Source organism: Coptis chinensis, chromosome 2, assembly GCF_015680905.1.
Source record: "Coptis chinensis isolate HL-2020 chromosome 2, ASM1568090v1, whole genome shotgun sequence".
Classification (NCBI taxonomy): Eukaryota; Viridiplantae; Streptophyta; class Magnoliopsida; order Ranunculales; family Ranunculaceae; genus Coptis; species Coptis chinensis.
This window is the reverse complement of record NC_141457.1, coordinates 38,414,792-38,430,292: the sequence shown is the minus strand read 5'-3', so window position 1 is coordinate 38,430,292 and position 15,501 is coordinate 38,414,792. Positions and strand designations below refer to the sequence as shown.

At 35.7% G+C, this 15,501-nt stretch overlaps 1 protein-coding gene across 4 annotated transcripts in view; it reads left to right on the top strand.

The window, feature by feature from the left end:
* Window positions 1–11,624: 11,624 nt before the first annotated feature.
* The window catches only part of LOC147515968 (metal ion-binding protein), a 31,119-nt gene continuing 27,242 nt past the window's right edge, over window positions 11,625–15,501 (top strand). Inside the window, exons 1-3 of one of the 4 annotated variants that reach the window (XM_086588691.1) lie at window positions 11,625–12,412; window positions 13,451–13,582; window positions 13,800–13,871. In XM_086588691.1, the coding sequence (XP_086444817.1) occupies window positions 12,263–12,412; window positions 13,451–13,582; window positions 13,800–13,871 (354 nt within the window). In that variant the 5' untranslated portion in view covers window positions 11,625–12,262. The remainder of the gene's footprint in view (window positions 12,413–13,450; window positions 13,583–13,799; window positions 13,872–15,501) is intronic. The other 3 variants (XR_015210847.1, XM_086588689.1, XM_086588690.1) reach the window with 3 other exon arrangements.

Sequence of the window (15,501 nt, the reverse complement as noted above, 5' to 3'; positions counted from 1 at the left end):
TGATGGTTGTCTTAATTAGATCAAGCTAGGTGCTCTCGAGCTTCTCTTCTCCACTAGATCGAGCATCTGATCTCCATGGGGTTTTGCTGACTAGGTATCTAGTTCACCGGAATTTCAAATCTGTTCATTGACCGTAACGAAAAATATTGGGATGTACCAGAGTCGATCTCATTGGATATGTCATCTCTCATTTCTAATTCTGGATTGAGATACCGGTTTGGTGTGAACAAAAATAGCGGCCATCCGCAGGCTGTTAATGCCATAAATGGTTACCCGCCTTTAGCTTTAATGCCTGGAATATGTGCAAAAGCTGTCTTCTCTTATGAGAAGAGCAGTGACATTTGGAGACAGGAAGAGAAACAAAAAGATATCATTATTATGACAGAGAAGGGTAAATTTTTGTGGCCTTCTTATGATGTACGTCTCAAAGAACCTCATGCTGCAATATCGGGAATCCTTGGTAATTTTCTTTCCTTATGCTTGTATAGTTCCTCCTATTCCTTCTTGTGAAATGTTGTTGCCTTTCTTATTCATTACTTTGACTCTAAAAATTTCTAAACAATGTTTCTGCTGTAAGATTGGAAAACTGAAATTTGGTGAACTTTACTTGTGCATGTGATGCATACCTTGTTCAGTTATTCATTTACCATTTCCTTGAGCATGCAGGTTGTCTGTCACCTTGGTCCATGCAACTACTGGTAACAAACAATCGCTTGGTTGGGCATGTGGAGTCTTGAAGCACTCCTGTACAACTTTTTTTTGTCTATATACATTCTCACTATTTGCCTTTATTCACTAGTTTGCAGAATACAAAACAAATGTATGATGAATTTTTTTCCATTACTTTTTGCTCATAGATGAACTTGAATACTTAATATGTGATCTTGAGTTGTAGTCGAGTGATTACATTATATTGGTAGATTTTTTTATATATTTTTGTGTTAATCATTTTGTGATATATGCTTTGTTAAATTTTGGCGTTTGGGGTTTTTATGGTTGTATTTATGCAGGTGATTTAAGGGGGAGAAAAAAGAAAAACAGGATGGCAATCAAAAACGAAAGTTATTTTTTTTCAATTAAATGATATTTTGTGGCCTTTGTCGGTCACCACTAATTGCAAAGGGTCATCATAAATAATCGACGCCAACAAGCCGTCATTAAAATATTTGTGGCCTTGAAAATGCCGCCGTCACAAAAAAAAAATGACACCAAAATGCCGTCACAAATTACTGACGCCATAATGGCGTCACAAATATTTGTGACGCCACAATGCCGTCACAAAAAAAAGTGACACAAATTGAGACGCCAAATTTTTGACGCCAAAATGGCGTCACAAAAAATAATTGTGACGCCAAATAGCCGTCACAAATTTGCTGTTTTGGTGTAGTGAATACTTCTCTTGGGCAGCCACTCCCTGAATTATCCTTTCTAGGGCAACACAAAGAATATTTTTCTAACTATGAAAACTACACTACTAGAAGAAAAGTAAAGAACACTAGTATAATATTAAATTACAAAACATAAACCCTATTATATATTTTCATCCCCTTATCTGGGCAATGAGACTAATAACTAACAAAACATAAAGAAGATACATGACTAGAGAACACCATGAATCAAAAGAATCGTCAAACCCTAATTAAACACCGACTTCATCTCCTTCCTTGAAGGAGAATATTAGCCTTCCATGAAGAAGGAAGAACACGAAGAAGAAGAAAATAAGAACATAAGACTAGATAGATTAGTTTATTAAGACTAAGCTAGTGAAAACTGAATCTTTTATTATTAACCTCTCTTTGTCTCAAGTTCTAGAAATAAGAAGAATGAATGTGAATTGGCGATTTACAACTGGCACTAAGGTGCTCCTTATATATTTGAGCTCTAGAAACATCTAAAACATGGGCTTTTGGATCCAATTTTCTATTACATATTGACCTCCTTTTGATTCCAACTTTTGCTTCTAAAAATAATGAAAAGGTGCAGTTGTATAGGTCGGTTTCATGCGTCTGGACACACTGGCTAGTGCAATTCCATGTGTCCCAGACGCATGGGTCTATTTCTCCTTTTTAGCTCCATCTTTTGCTCTCTTTTTTGCGGGCTTTGGTCCAAGTGATTGGTCCACTTGCCTTAGGCATTCAAGTAAGTTTTAAATAGGTCCAAGTCCTATTTTTCATAGCTTTAGAACCTTGGGCCTTCTTCATAATTATCCATGAGCTCCCATGTGATATTTAATGCTCCAAATTGCTCTTTTTTGCCCCCTTTAACTCTAATATTTTGCAAAACTCTATTTTTCACTTGTAAAGTCACAAAAACATAACTTATAAACATCATTAGTCCACTAAGAGGGACAAATTAAACAAGAAGTATAATCGAGGGTTAAAATACACTTTTTGAGCACTACTTATCAATTAGAGATGAAGTGACAAAACTTAAATCAATGGAGGTTGCTCTTTCACATATTGGATTTAAACCTCCACATATCTCTCCCTCTCTATTCTTCTTTAGTGTTTAATTAATTAAAACAGTCTTTGCATGTAACTTGTTTCTCAAGTAATAGTTTAAAATCAACAACATAAAACCCTTGTCTCTCATGGGTTCTCTAATGATGTTAGTCTAGCTAGCAACTCATAAATGTGCATAAGGTTTAGATATGGGAATGAAACTTTTGTTCAATTTGTTCCTCGACATGTTTAGAGAGCAAGGTACTTGACTTAGTGTAAGTTAGTGTTGTGTTGTGTCTTGTATAGCATACATCGAATTTACACTTGTCAATAACCTTCCACACACACACACACACACACACTCTCTCTCTCTCTCTCTCTCTCTCTCTCAGTATTTAAATAAATCAACTCTTGTATGTAACTTGTAAATCAGCCATTAGTATAAACCTAAAAAATAAACAAATCCTTGTCTCTCACTTAGGTTCTCTAATAATGTAATCTAGCTACTCTTTAATATATGCCCAAACTCTAGATATGGGAATGATTCCCTTGCTCAAATTATACTCCAACATGAATTGAGGGTAAGGTACTTGATTTTTGTGTAGGTTAGTGTCGTGTTGTGTCTTTTGCATAGCATACCTGAATCTATTCTTATCAGTACGTAGTCATAGTAGTAGACATTAATAGACATCTAAACAAGGATAAGATAGTCTGGACTCCTCACCAAAGTGGTCATTTCACTTCTAACAGTGCATACTTATCCCTTATACAGGAAAGAGAAAAAAAAAATGGCACAAAATGGTTTGGGGAAGATGGGTTTGGCCACACCATTCCTTTACAACTTGGCAACTCTTCTCTAACAGCATCCCCAAATAGGATCGGTCGGTTCAGAAGAAAATCATAAACTATTCATCTTGTTGCTTGTGCAATAACAATAGGGAGTTCTCCAACCACTTGTTCTTTGAATGTCCTTACTCGAAGGAAATCATCTCAAGAATTAAACAGTTGATCGGCATCGCAATAGATAACAGAAATGCAAATAGGGATGGACTTCACTTTTGAGGATATGCTAATCAAAAGATGTAAGAGAAATTGACAAGGTGTTCATCTGTGTGGCATTGGAAAGCATTTGGAAGGAAAGGAATGCTCGAAGATTTCAGCAAACCATCAAACCAACATAAACAATCTTTAACAAAATGGTACGAGATCTCAAGAACTATTTGCAAGTGTTTAACCCTGACATTAAAGACACTGCCACATCTTGAAATCTGACGAACAAAATCAATATTGTTATTCAATTCAAGCAACAGAGTTTCTTAGAATGCTCATGGATTTCCCCACAAGGTAACAAAACTAAAGCAAACACTAATGGGGATTTGAACAATAGAGGACCAGGTCATGGAGGTGTTATGAGGAATAAAGAGGGTAGAGTTCTTGCTTGCTGCAGTGGAAGTGGTGGGCTCAATTCAGTGATGTTTCATGAAGTAAATTAAAAGCTATTGATTGATCTAGATATGCCTATGCAGATGCTTACAAGAAGGTTACAAAGAAGTCGAGTTGGAATCTGATTCTTTGAGAGCCATAAATGTCGTAAACAAGGTGGAGAAACCTCTGTGGTACTGCTTTGATGTGTTTGCTGGTATTGAAATGAAAAAGGATTGAATTTAGATTCATTTCATTTTGTCACGTGTTTCGAGAAGCTAACAGAGTTGCAAAGTACTTAGCTAGTCTCAATGAGGAAAATAGTTTTTCTACGTTACAATTTGTCCCTATTCTAGATCATGTATTACAAAGCTTTGTAAATGAGGACGCTAGTGGTCAAATGTATGTAAGATTTCATTGATTAATCAATACAGGTGGTGCCTAACCCTAGCTTATATTTTTTAGAAAAAAAAATATCCCTCTACAAATCATGGCAACATAGTCACTGTTCACTTCGCGATTAAATACACCCGTTGTATTGCAACCCCAATTGTGAACATTACATAGTGTATTAATAGTCTAATCATAAGATCTTTTAGTCATGCTGCAGTATGTATGAAATGGACAACATGAGTCAAGGCTACTCAAATCAACCCGTTTGCATCTATATTGGATCCTCTCTCCCAATCCTTCTTCACCTTCTCTAGTTCAAAGTTATTTTTGATTGCATAGATCTTTATGTGAAACATGAAAAAATTGCGTTTGGGAAATGTCATACCCATGTATAGTAGAATTTTCTCGTTGAATTTGTTGAATTCAGTTTTAGGCACGCACTCAACACGTCCTTCCTCCACTTCTCTTTTATATTGTGGTCCTCGCTATCTCTTTCCCATCCTCTGTATCTCTTCTCCTGTGCCATAGGTGGGACCACATTCGACACCAATTCCAGCTTGGTCTCGTGTCTCCTAGCTTGTGCCACCATTAATGTTCCATTGTCACGCCATTGTATCTTTGACTCTGATGATCATGTGGATATCTTCTGCCATCTACATCTATTCCACACCTGAGTATCATAACACCCTTACTATGACCAGTCGTCGCAGTTCTTCTGATAACATGCCCACCACCACCTCTTCCACCAATACCAAATTGTTCTCTGTTTGCATCTACCTTTCGTACATCATTACCCGCTTGGTCTCAAGTACTATATACCTTGGCTTGTGCTGCCATGCTCCCATGTCATTGATAAGTGCTCAAAAAGTGTATTTTAATCCTCAGTTATACCTCTTGTTTAGCCATTTTATTGGACTAATAGTACTTGTAAGTTGTGTTTTATGACTTTACAGGCGAAAAAAATATTTTTGCCAAATATTTGAGTTAAAGAGGCAAAACGGAGCAATTCGGAGCATTAAGAATCACATGGGAGATCATGGATAATTATGAAGAAGGCCTAAGGTTTTTAAGCTATGAGAAGATAGGACATGGACCTGTTTTAGAGCTCACTTGGAAGCCCAAGGCAAAAAGACCCGTTACTTGGACCAAAGCCCACAAAAGAGAAACGAAGAATGTAACAAAAGAGGAAAACAGACTCATGCGTCTGGGACACATGGATTCGTACTGTCCCGTGCATCTAGATGCATGGACTCAATATAGCAGAGTTATGAGAATAGACTCATGTGTCTAGGACGCATGGATTCGTCCTATCCCATGCGTCCAGACACATGGAACCGACTCAGCAGTTCCACCTCTTTACGCATATGAAAATGAAGATAGAAGCGGAAGGAGGTCGAGATGTAATAGGAAACTAGGTCCAAAAGCCTATGTTTTGAGATGTTTCTAGAATTCATTGTAACCCCTATAAATAGAGCACTTTAGTGCCAGTTGTAATTGCTAATTCACATTCACTCATTCTTGTCTCCGAAACTTGAGGCAGAGAAAGGTTAATAATAAGAGATTCAGTTTTCACTAGCTAATGCTCGATAAATTAATCTCCCTAGTCTTATGTTTTTCTTTTCTTCTTTTTCGTGTTCTTCCTTCTTGATAAGGCTAATCTTCTTCTTCAAGGGAGGAAATGAAGCCGATGCTTAGGGTTCGGTGATTCTTCTTGTTCATGGTGTTCTCCAATCAGGTTAGTTCTTTATGTTTTTAGTTATTAGTTTCATTGCCTACATCAGGGGATCGAAGTATATAATAGGGTTTATGTTTTACAATATTAATACTAGTGTTTTTTACTTTTCTTCTAGTAGTGTAGTTTTTTAGAGTTAAGGAAATATTCTTTGTGTTGCCCTATAAGGGGTAGCTCATGGAGTGGCTGCGTAAGGGAATTAAGTATTCTTTGTGCTTGCTTTAAGTGGTGATTCATTGAATGGCTGCCTAGTTTGGAAGTACTCTTTAATGTTTCTCTCGGTAATACATTGAATGGTTGCCCGAGCTTACACAAAAGGAAAGAAGATATTAATAGCATAAACATATGAACAACTTTAAGTAGAAATAAGTGTTAACGAGGTTTCGTCCAAGAAGGCATCAAAACTCGCTTGATGGCCTAATTGTAGTCTACTTTTGAGAACAACCATTAAGTAGAACGTCGTGGATCAAAGGTATTGGTGGATTGAAATCTCTTGAATTCCCTCTCATAAAATAAATCACTAGTTTAGTTTAGTTTAACTTAGCATTAATAATTCACAATCTCTACAAACCACTGTTTTTAATCCTTTAAACCCCTTTTCCAATCCTGTCCTTATTCACAATACAACTTAAAAGTGGAACGATATCCTACTTATCCTTTACTCATAGAGGGATAATTAGGTTTTAATCTCACATTGTTTTGGTCAACGACATCCATCATAATTTCTACCCATCTCCATAACAACCTCCAAAACTAAGTCTGTCAGTCACGCCACTGTATACCTGACTATGTCCACTATGTGGATATGTTCAAATATCTTCTTTTATTCCACACATGGGGTTTGGAATAGCCTCAGTATGAATACCCATCGTTGTTCTTCCAAAAAAATTCCCACCGCTACCTATACCACCCGCACCAAATTGTTCTTTGTTTAGTGTTATTTTTCGTACGTATGGACCAAATGGGCAAGGTTCAGGCCCAACGCGTGTTGTTCCAATCATGTGTATGTATAACATACCACCACTAAATGTGGCACATATATGTGATAGGGTTATATACTAAAAGCATTATTTTTGTAATAACTCTAATTCTTTATATTTTGAATGAGAATTATATGAGCAAATATTATGCATATTATATATGTTATTAGTTATATGCATAATACTTTATGTTATAGATGATATGATGTGTGGTGACACACAGAAGATCATATCATCAGTACCTTATAAAGTATAAATAATCGTTCACAATCTAAATGGATTTGGACAAACCATTAGTATGGTTGTAGTATAATCTGGTATTAGTCTATCTTGACTATAAGATTACATTAGTACACTTTGTGTGTATTGAACAGGACCAAGTGAGGTTGTTTCTCTTTATACTGAATATATAAGAGAACAAACACCTTTGTTATTATGGATGCTTGTCCTCTTAATCCGGATATAATAACGGACACTTATGTGCATTGTACATTACTTTAAATCATCAATGAGTGAGATTCATTTGTGAATCAACAAACTCGATGGATTGGGTAATGACATTGTATGTAAGGTGTGTTGTTGATTATAGAAGGAATCCGTGACCCGCAGGAAGTCAGGTTGATGATGTCCCCTTGAGGAGCTCAAAAAGTTTGTCATGTAAACCCTGTAGGTGGATTTATTCCAACATGACAATGAGGTTGAGTGGTACTACTCAAGGACATAAGAAGTTGATTAATGTAGTTGTCAGTAACTTGACTTAATCAACGGACATTCAATATCTTAAACACGAGGAAATCAACGAGCATATAATATGGAGCCCATAAACGCTGACACATAATTTGGGATTAGGGCGGTAGTGCAACAATGACCTTTAGTGGAATAAGTCATTTGTTGACGGACTTGGGCCGTATATTCTGGGCGAACATGGGAAGCCCAAGCCCGTCAGGAGGACCAACCCTAATTTCTCCTCATGGTCCCTATTGTAGCCTATATAAAGGAAACCTCTTTCTCTGGCCGACTTCTACACAAGAAAAATCAAGGTTTTGCTCAAGAAAAATAGATCCAAAAATCGGATCCAATTTTGTGAGTGAGAGAGGCCAAGAGAGAAAGAAGAGGTTGGAAGATCATTGCCCACACAACGTCCACTCTGTGCATAGGAATACAACAGAAGATCAAGAGGTTGATTTCAGATAATTCATAGCTATTGGATTCTCAGAGATATCAAGAAGCTGATCTAAAATGTAAATTTCTAACCAAACTGTGACACCTTTTATTCCGCTGCGCATGGGTGTTTCGCGGTTCGTAATAAATCATTCGGCGAAACCATAACGATTCCTACAATATGTACCATTGATAAGCACCCAAAACTGTAATATAAACCCCGTAGAGACATTGTATTTTGGTTAATTATGTCTTTAATAAATGTGAAATAATTATATTTTCATGTTTTTACAGATTTCAGCAGTTAACGTTTACATTTCAGCATAACCTATATTTTAGCATGGAATAATGTCAAAATATTGCTTGGAAATAAAGTCTTCCTACTTTACCTATTAGAAGCTCACCAAAGACCAACTAAAGCCCATTGGACTTTGGGTTTGTTTGTTGGGCTTGTCCATTCTCAAGCCCCATGAAGCAAGTCAAAGGCAAATTAGCACAAATCATAGAGCACAAAACATGGAAAAAATTATGGCACAAAACATGGAGCACAAATCAAGGAAGAAAATAAGAAAAACAAGTTTGACAATTATGTGTAGAGATTCCCCACTTGCTTTGTTTTTAAGTCAAGTGTGGGAAACAATTTCATAATTCTCATTTTTCTTAGTTATGTTCTAGTTTTAGTTTTAATGCGGAGGACTAGCCTCCATTAATGTAATTATCAACTTTTAGTAATAAAAATCATTTCTTTCTTCTTCCATTTTCATTCTTCTTTCATGATTACTTATTTGTTATTGTATAACTTCCAATGACAATGAGATAGGTAACACTATCAATTGGAGAGTTAAATGAAACCTCAAGAGAAAATTTGATGTAATACATTTAGTTAGTTTGATTTCATTAGGATTTATGACAATTTTATGTTTGGAAACAAAAGAGATTTTTTTTTCACTCATAGAAATGCTAAGGATTTTATTACATACATAGAGATATGGTGTTAATGGAGTTCCACATACTTGGAATTAGTTATTAGAGATAATAATTCAATACAAGGGATCAAAATTATAATTAGTTGTCTATGATTAATTGTAGAAATCAAATTAGTTATATTTCTTTCATTGAAAGAATCTTAGGGTAGAGTTTAGTTTCTCCAATCTCTACCACCTTTCATACATCTCAAACCATCTTCTTTTACTTGATTTTTAGTTGTAGATTTATCTTCGTAGTTTAAAGTAGTATAAAACAAACCATAAAAAAATCATTTTATTTTCCCCAACCATTTGAATCTAACTTGATTTCTCTTCCGCTTGTTTTGAGTGTGTTCGGCATCCCTCACCAAAATACTACATATCAACCCTCATCACAAAGCATTGACCATCATGCACTAGCTTCTCTCACCGTATCGACACTTTTCCTTATCTCCCCAAGTTCAGGCAAATTAGTAATAGATCCGCTTCCACCACCTTGCTCTTCGACTTCACATCCTCAGTCATCACTTCAACCACCTTCCTCAACAACTCCACATCCGTGGTCATCAGTCCAACCACCTTCATCATCAGTCTCATCAGCTTGCAGGTCATCAGACCTACCACCTTCATCATAACTCCCACCACCTTGCAGGGCATAACTCCCACCACCTTGGGCATCATTTCCACCACATTCATAATCGTTTTCACCACAGCTCTGCCTTACTGGAGTTCCATACAAAGGTTGTGTCTCAATATTTATACTAGGGTTCAAGATGTAATCTTCCTAGTTAGCTTCCCTCTAGCTCTGTTAGTTTGGAATCTATTCCTCGGCAATCCGAATGACTTCATCTAGAAGTTGTACATTTTGCTTTCTAATTAACATCTAGTACAGGTACCTTTGGTCTATACACGTCATCTTCCCTATTAGATTGATTAATTGTTAAGTTCGAGTAGAATATTTTAGGTACCCCAACCCTGTTACATTAACTATCTCTTCAAGTACATCAGGAATAATAAGCATGTATTGGATTGGATGGTATTCGGTCAACTTTGAACCTTTTGGGTTCAACCTCCACATAAATGAAATTATATAGTTGTAAGACATTAAGTCTTATACAAGACATCATACAGGTCAGTTCTTCATATTATTAGCCCTAATTTCAGACAATATAATATAAACATCATGTTTCCAATTTCAATGTCAAAATTGCAAATATATATAATAAAAAATGGACCTCTAATTTATACAATCTTTATTTCAATAGTAGTGTGCTCTTGTGGATCATCTTTTCTTGGATTAAATAGTATCAAGTTGCAAGCGTTATGTATCAAGTGCAAGATGCATTTTATTGTGTCTTCTTGTCTACTACCTCGTTGAAGGCCTTTATGTAACAATATCAATAATGATGTGTTTTTGTCTATGACTTTAGAGATGTCAATATATTACACATTTTTACTATATGGATTTGTTTGTTTAATGATATGATTCACATTTAAAGATGCGAGCTTTAACTTCGACTTAAATATGCAAGCTTTAACACAACTTAAAGATACAAGCTTTAACTTCAAGACAGATCCTACACTAAATGAATTAAATGAAGGGTTTGTATCTAGTGACTCAAGTTTTTTTTACTCACTTTTTACTCAAGTTTATGACCCTTAGATTGGTTCCATCTAAGCGTCTAGATTCTAACAAGAAAACAACTAAGAGTGATGACGACATGATGCTTTACTTTGTTTTATTTGCTCCACTCACTCACTCTCTCTCTCTCTCTCTCTCTCTTCGTGTTGTTTCTTTCATTGTGAACAAAGTACAAAACCCCATATTCATATATTTTTAATCCAAATTCCTCAATACCCAAAATCATAAATAATTGAAGTGTATAAATTATACAGTCTTAACATTGAATTGTAAATAGAACAATTTTGATGATTCCTATGCCCATTGATGATTAGTTCAAGAACCTTAGATTTTTTAGTTGGAATTAAACAATAGAAACAAAAAATGTATAACTTTGCATCAAGTATTTCATTGCTGTTATAGTGTTGTCTTTGTCAAGCTAAAAAAGTTGTAAAACTTCAAACATACATGAGAAGAGGAAGAAGATTGCTATGCGATGGTTTTAGTTATGCATTTTCAATCTACTTCTTTTATAATGAAGAAGAAGACGGACAGTGAAGAAGAACTGAGTGATTTCTTTTAGAATGTTTTTACCTTTTTATTATTATTATACCATAAATATTTAGTGCTGCAATTGAAGGAGATACAGGTGCTGGAGGGAGAGAGACATTTGGAAGAAAAAAGAGAGGAAATAAACCATAGTATATAAGCTCCATGACGTCATCACTTGTAGTTGTTTCTTTTTAAAATCTGGGCCATTAGATGGAACCAATCTAAGGGTCATAAACTTGAGTAAAAAAACAGTTTTTAAATGAAAAGACATGATATATATTAAATGAAAAGAACATAAATATTGAGTCCCTAGAACCAGACCCTTAAATGAAAGACATAATATTAAATGAAAAGAACATAAATCCCTTGTTCAAACAAAAGCAATACAGGTTTTAAGGAAAAATAATAATAAGAAGAATAGAGAAGTTTTTTGAGACCGAGAGATATATTTCAAAAAAACTCAAGGTTTAGGAGAGAGATTTTTTATTGGTCTACCTATTATTAGTTGGTAGATTTGGGCAAGAGAAGCTTCATTCATTAATTATTGCATGGATTAGCCTAAGAAAACTTAGCTAATATTTTGGTTATCTTTAGAGGAAATGTTATCATAGAATATTCGTATCCTATCCTTAGTGAGATACCGAGAGATGTGCCGGCACACGTTCTCTGTCTATCTTCTATTTCGGTACATACATAATGTTGTGGGTCATCATGTGGTGTGTGCACCTAAGAAAGGAGAAGAAGTGTTGTTGTATAAGCTGGACTTGTAGATAAGTACACGCTTCTCACGTTGGTCATTCTTTTCTTCTATCTCTCTTCAAAAAAAGCAAAAAACTAAACTAGTCCTTCTTTCTCCTACTTGCTGTCAAAATTAATGAGTATAAGTAGTACGAGTTATTAGTATTACTCTGTTTGTCTCGTCATACTTTTCATTCTGGAAACGAAGAATGGTTGGTTAGTTGGTTGGTGTGAGTTTTGTAAAAAAACAAAAAAAGATGTCGATACCGAAAGAGCCGGAGCAAGTTATGAAGCAGAGGGGAGGTTCAGTGTTGGGAAAGAAAGCAATTCTGAAAAGTGATCATTTTCCTGGATGCCAGAATAAACGTCTGTGCCCTCAAATTGATGGTGCACCCAATTACCGGCAGGTCCCTTTCTCTCTCCTCATTCTTGCAACTGAATTTGGGTAATAATTAGTCCAACTTAAATGACTCATGGTTTTTACTGTTAATGTGTCACCATTCTCACTTTATTCATATAAATATAAATAGTCGGTGTGAATATATCATCACTCTCAAATTAGCTTTTGGTTTCCAAAATATCTCTTCTCTCCACCTCTTCTTTTAAGTTTAACTCTCTCATGTCAAGAAGAAATTATTACTATGATCTATACCTTCTTTCAAAAACCTCTGTATTCTAGATATCTTCATCTCCTCCTTTTAAATCTTTCAATTTACAATAAGAACACCTACCAACCTTGAAATCGAAGTTGAAATGTTAGGAAACAATGTTTTATATGCGGAGCATCCGACTGAAAATCAATGCCAGGCTTTAAACTCCCAATGTGGGAGTATTTATCTCAACACATATTCACCGCCTATCGATCCACAAGCTTGAAATCTACTGAGTGGAGCGGCCCTATTATTAATCCTGACGTTGGATTGAAAAAATCAACCCATCCATCTTGCAACATTCATTAAAATGCACCTCGGGCTGCTTGAGATTGCAAGGGTAGCGTTTAGTATGAAAATTGAGACCTTATAGTGGGGGACTTAGCTTATAGCAAGTCAAGATCTCCATTATATAACGCTAAAAGTAGGGCCATTGAATTGAAGCACTCCTAAAAGACTTGGATGATATAGAAAGGAGTCATAGGAATATAGGACACTTCAAAAGGGAATTGGGTGGGAGGTTCAAGATCAATCACTATAAATTTTCTCTGAAATTTGGTGATGGAGGCGTCGTTAATGTTTGGATACAAATCAGAAGTAACATAATTTACACCTCCTCACCTTGGCAAAGAAGTAACACTTTGAATAGGTGTCACAGTGCAAGGTAAGCTTTGCTAAGTTGTTGACTCTTTTTATGTGGATTATGTTGCATATGATGTCCGCCGATTTTTCTCCTTGTGTTTGACACCTTGCATATCAATTATTTGTTCACCTCTATATTTCCCATGCTAATAGGCTCAATCCCTACGTGTCCATGGTGTCGCGATACCAACCATTGATGGCATTCGTAATGTTCTTAATTATATTGGGGCACAAAAGAATGGGATGCAAACACAGGTGCTTTGGCACAACCTTCGAGAAGAACCGGTTAGTGTATTCCCTTTCTATTTCTATTCTTTTGGTTTACTAAGCTTAGCACCATGGGGGAATTTATTATCAGATGAATATGTAATGTTCATTGATACTAACAACAGAGTATGCGTAAGTTCTTTTGGTGATTTCGCCTATAACATTTTTTGTAGATTATTTTTACGTAAAACTCCAAATCCAAGTTACTTATTCCTATTTTGCCCATTTAAAACAGGTGGTTTATATCAATGGGCGCCCATTTGTTTTGCGAGACGTGGAGAGACCTTTCTCCAATCTAGAGTATACGGTATGTTGACATATTGGAGATCCCTACCACTTTCTTTCTCTTTTCTTAATTTAGCATGTGATTTTGTCACTGCTGACAAAATGAAGTTTAGGCGTTTAGACTTGATGTTAGGTTACTAGTAATCTATGATGCACGGATACGGGTACGAGTACAGGTACCGATACGGCGACACTAGTATGGGGTACAATACGACTTTTTTAAAATATTAGGATACGGGTACGGCCTATGGATACGGCTAATTAATATGAATATTTTAAAATATGTGTATTTTGAAAATTATGTTAGTAGTTCTTTGAGTAAAGTTAGTTAGGAACATGTGAAAAACTATTATAACACATGTCAAAGTCAATACAGCTTGAAGCCTCAAGAACAATTTATATTTCAATGGAGTAGAACTATCGGATCAGGTCTATTTCAGGGATTCCAGTACCCTAGAAGTATCCAGTACCCGTATCGGTATCGTACCCGACCGATACTGGTGCAATGACATTTTAGGAGTATCCGTGCATCATAGCTAGTAATGTATGCACACAAGATTTTCAAATCCCTTTTCATTTGACATATGTGATTAGGAAAAATACTAAGGTGAGTTTGGAATGGAACAAAGTAAGGGTCAACTTTCTTAGTTGTTAGAGACTAGTACATTCAACTGTATAGCACTAATCTCAGGAGAGTCCTAGTGCTTTCTGACTCTTATCAATGAGGGTGGTGCAAATTTTAAACTGGAAAGAGGAACTGAAGAAATTTAGTGGCATAGATTAGGTGGTTTATGAATGATTTAGAAGTTTAGAGTTGCACCATGTACTAAGAGAAGGAAACCAAGCTGCAGATTACTGACCAGAACTCTGTACTTCAAGATTAGAAAAAAAATGTTGTTAGAGCCTTTGGGACTTTAATACCTTATACATTATAAGGCACGTTTCGAAATGTGCTAAAATGCATTTATAATGTTGTTGACATTAACTTAAGAGATGATATATTTAATCCAATATTTTTATATTAATCACTCTCAAGTCTCATCCCAATACAAACTTTTTTTCCGACTTATTTTGGGACTTTCTTTCCATGATATCTCTTCCCTTCTCTTCCTTGATATTGAAAACGAAAAAAATAAAATTGCAATACCTCTTCAGCTTCTGTGCATCTACAATGAATAAGGACATGGTCGGAAAAAAAGGGGCAGACAAACATACAACTTGGAGAGCAGTCGTTGCATCCCTCTACTGGAGGAGATTGTAATTTCCACGTAGGGACGTGGTTTGATGCTATCACATTGTATTGTATTGTATTGTATTTTATGGGTTGTTACAATATCTGTTGCTTAGAGACTTAGTAATTTAGTATCATAGGATAGCAACAAATATGACCGTGTTGTTTTCAATGATGGTAACTGTAGTTATGGCGGTAGATGAGATATTAATAGGAATAATTATGTAGGCATTTGGTAATAATTCGATATGATTCCATGGTGATCCATGTAGATAGCAAATTCAGGCAATAAAGTTGTAGTTTGGAATCTCTTTTTTTGGTCCTTGTCTTTACCCTTTAAAGCTTAGATTGTAATTTTTGTAAACAACCTTTGGGGAGGAGAGAGCTTCTTTGTGAAGAAGTATTTTCAATCTCTGTCTTC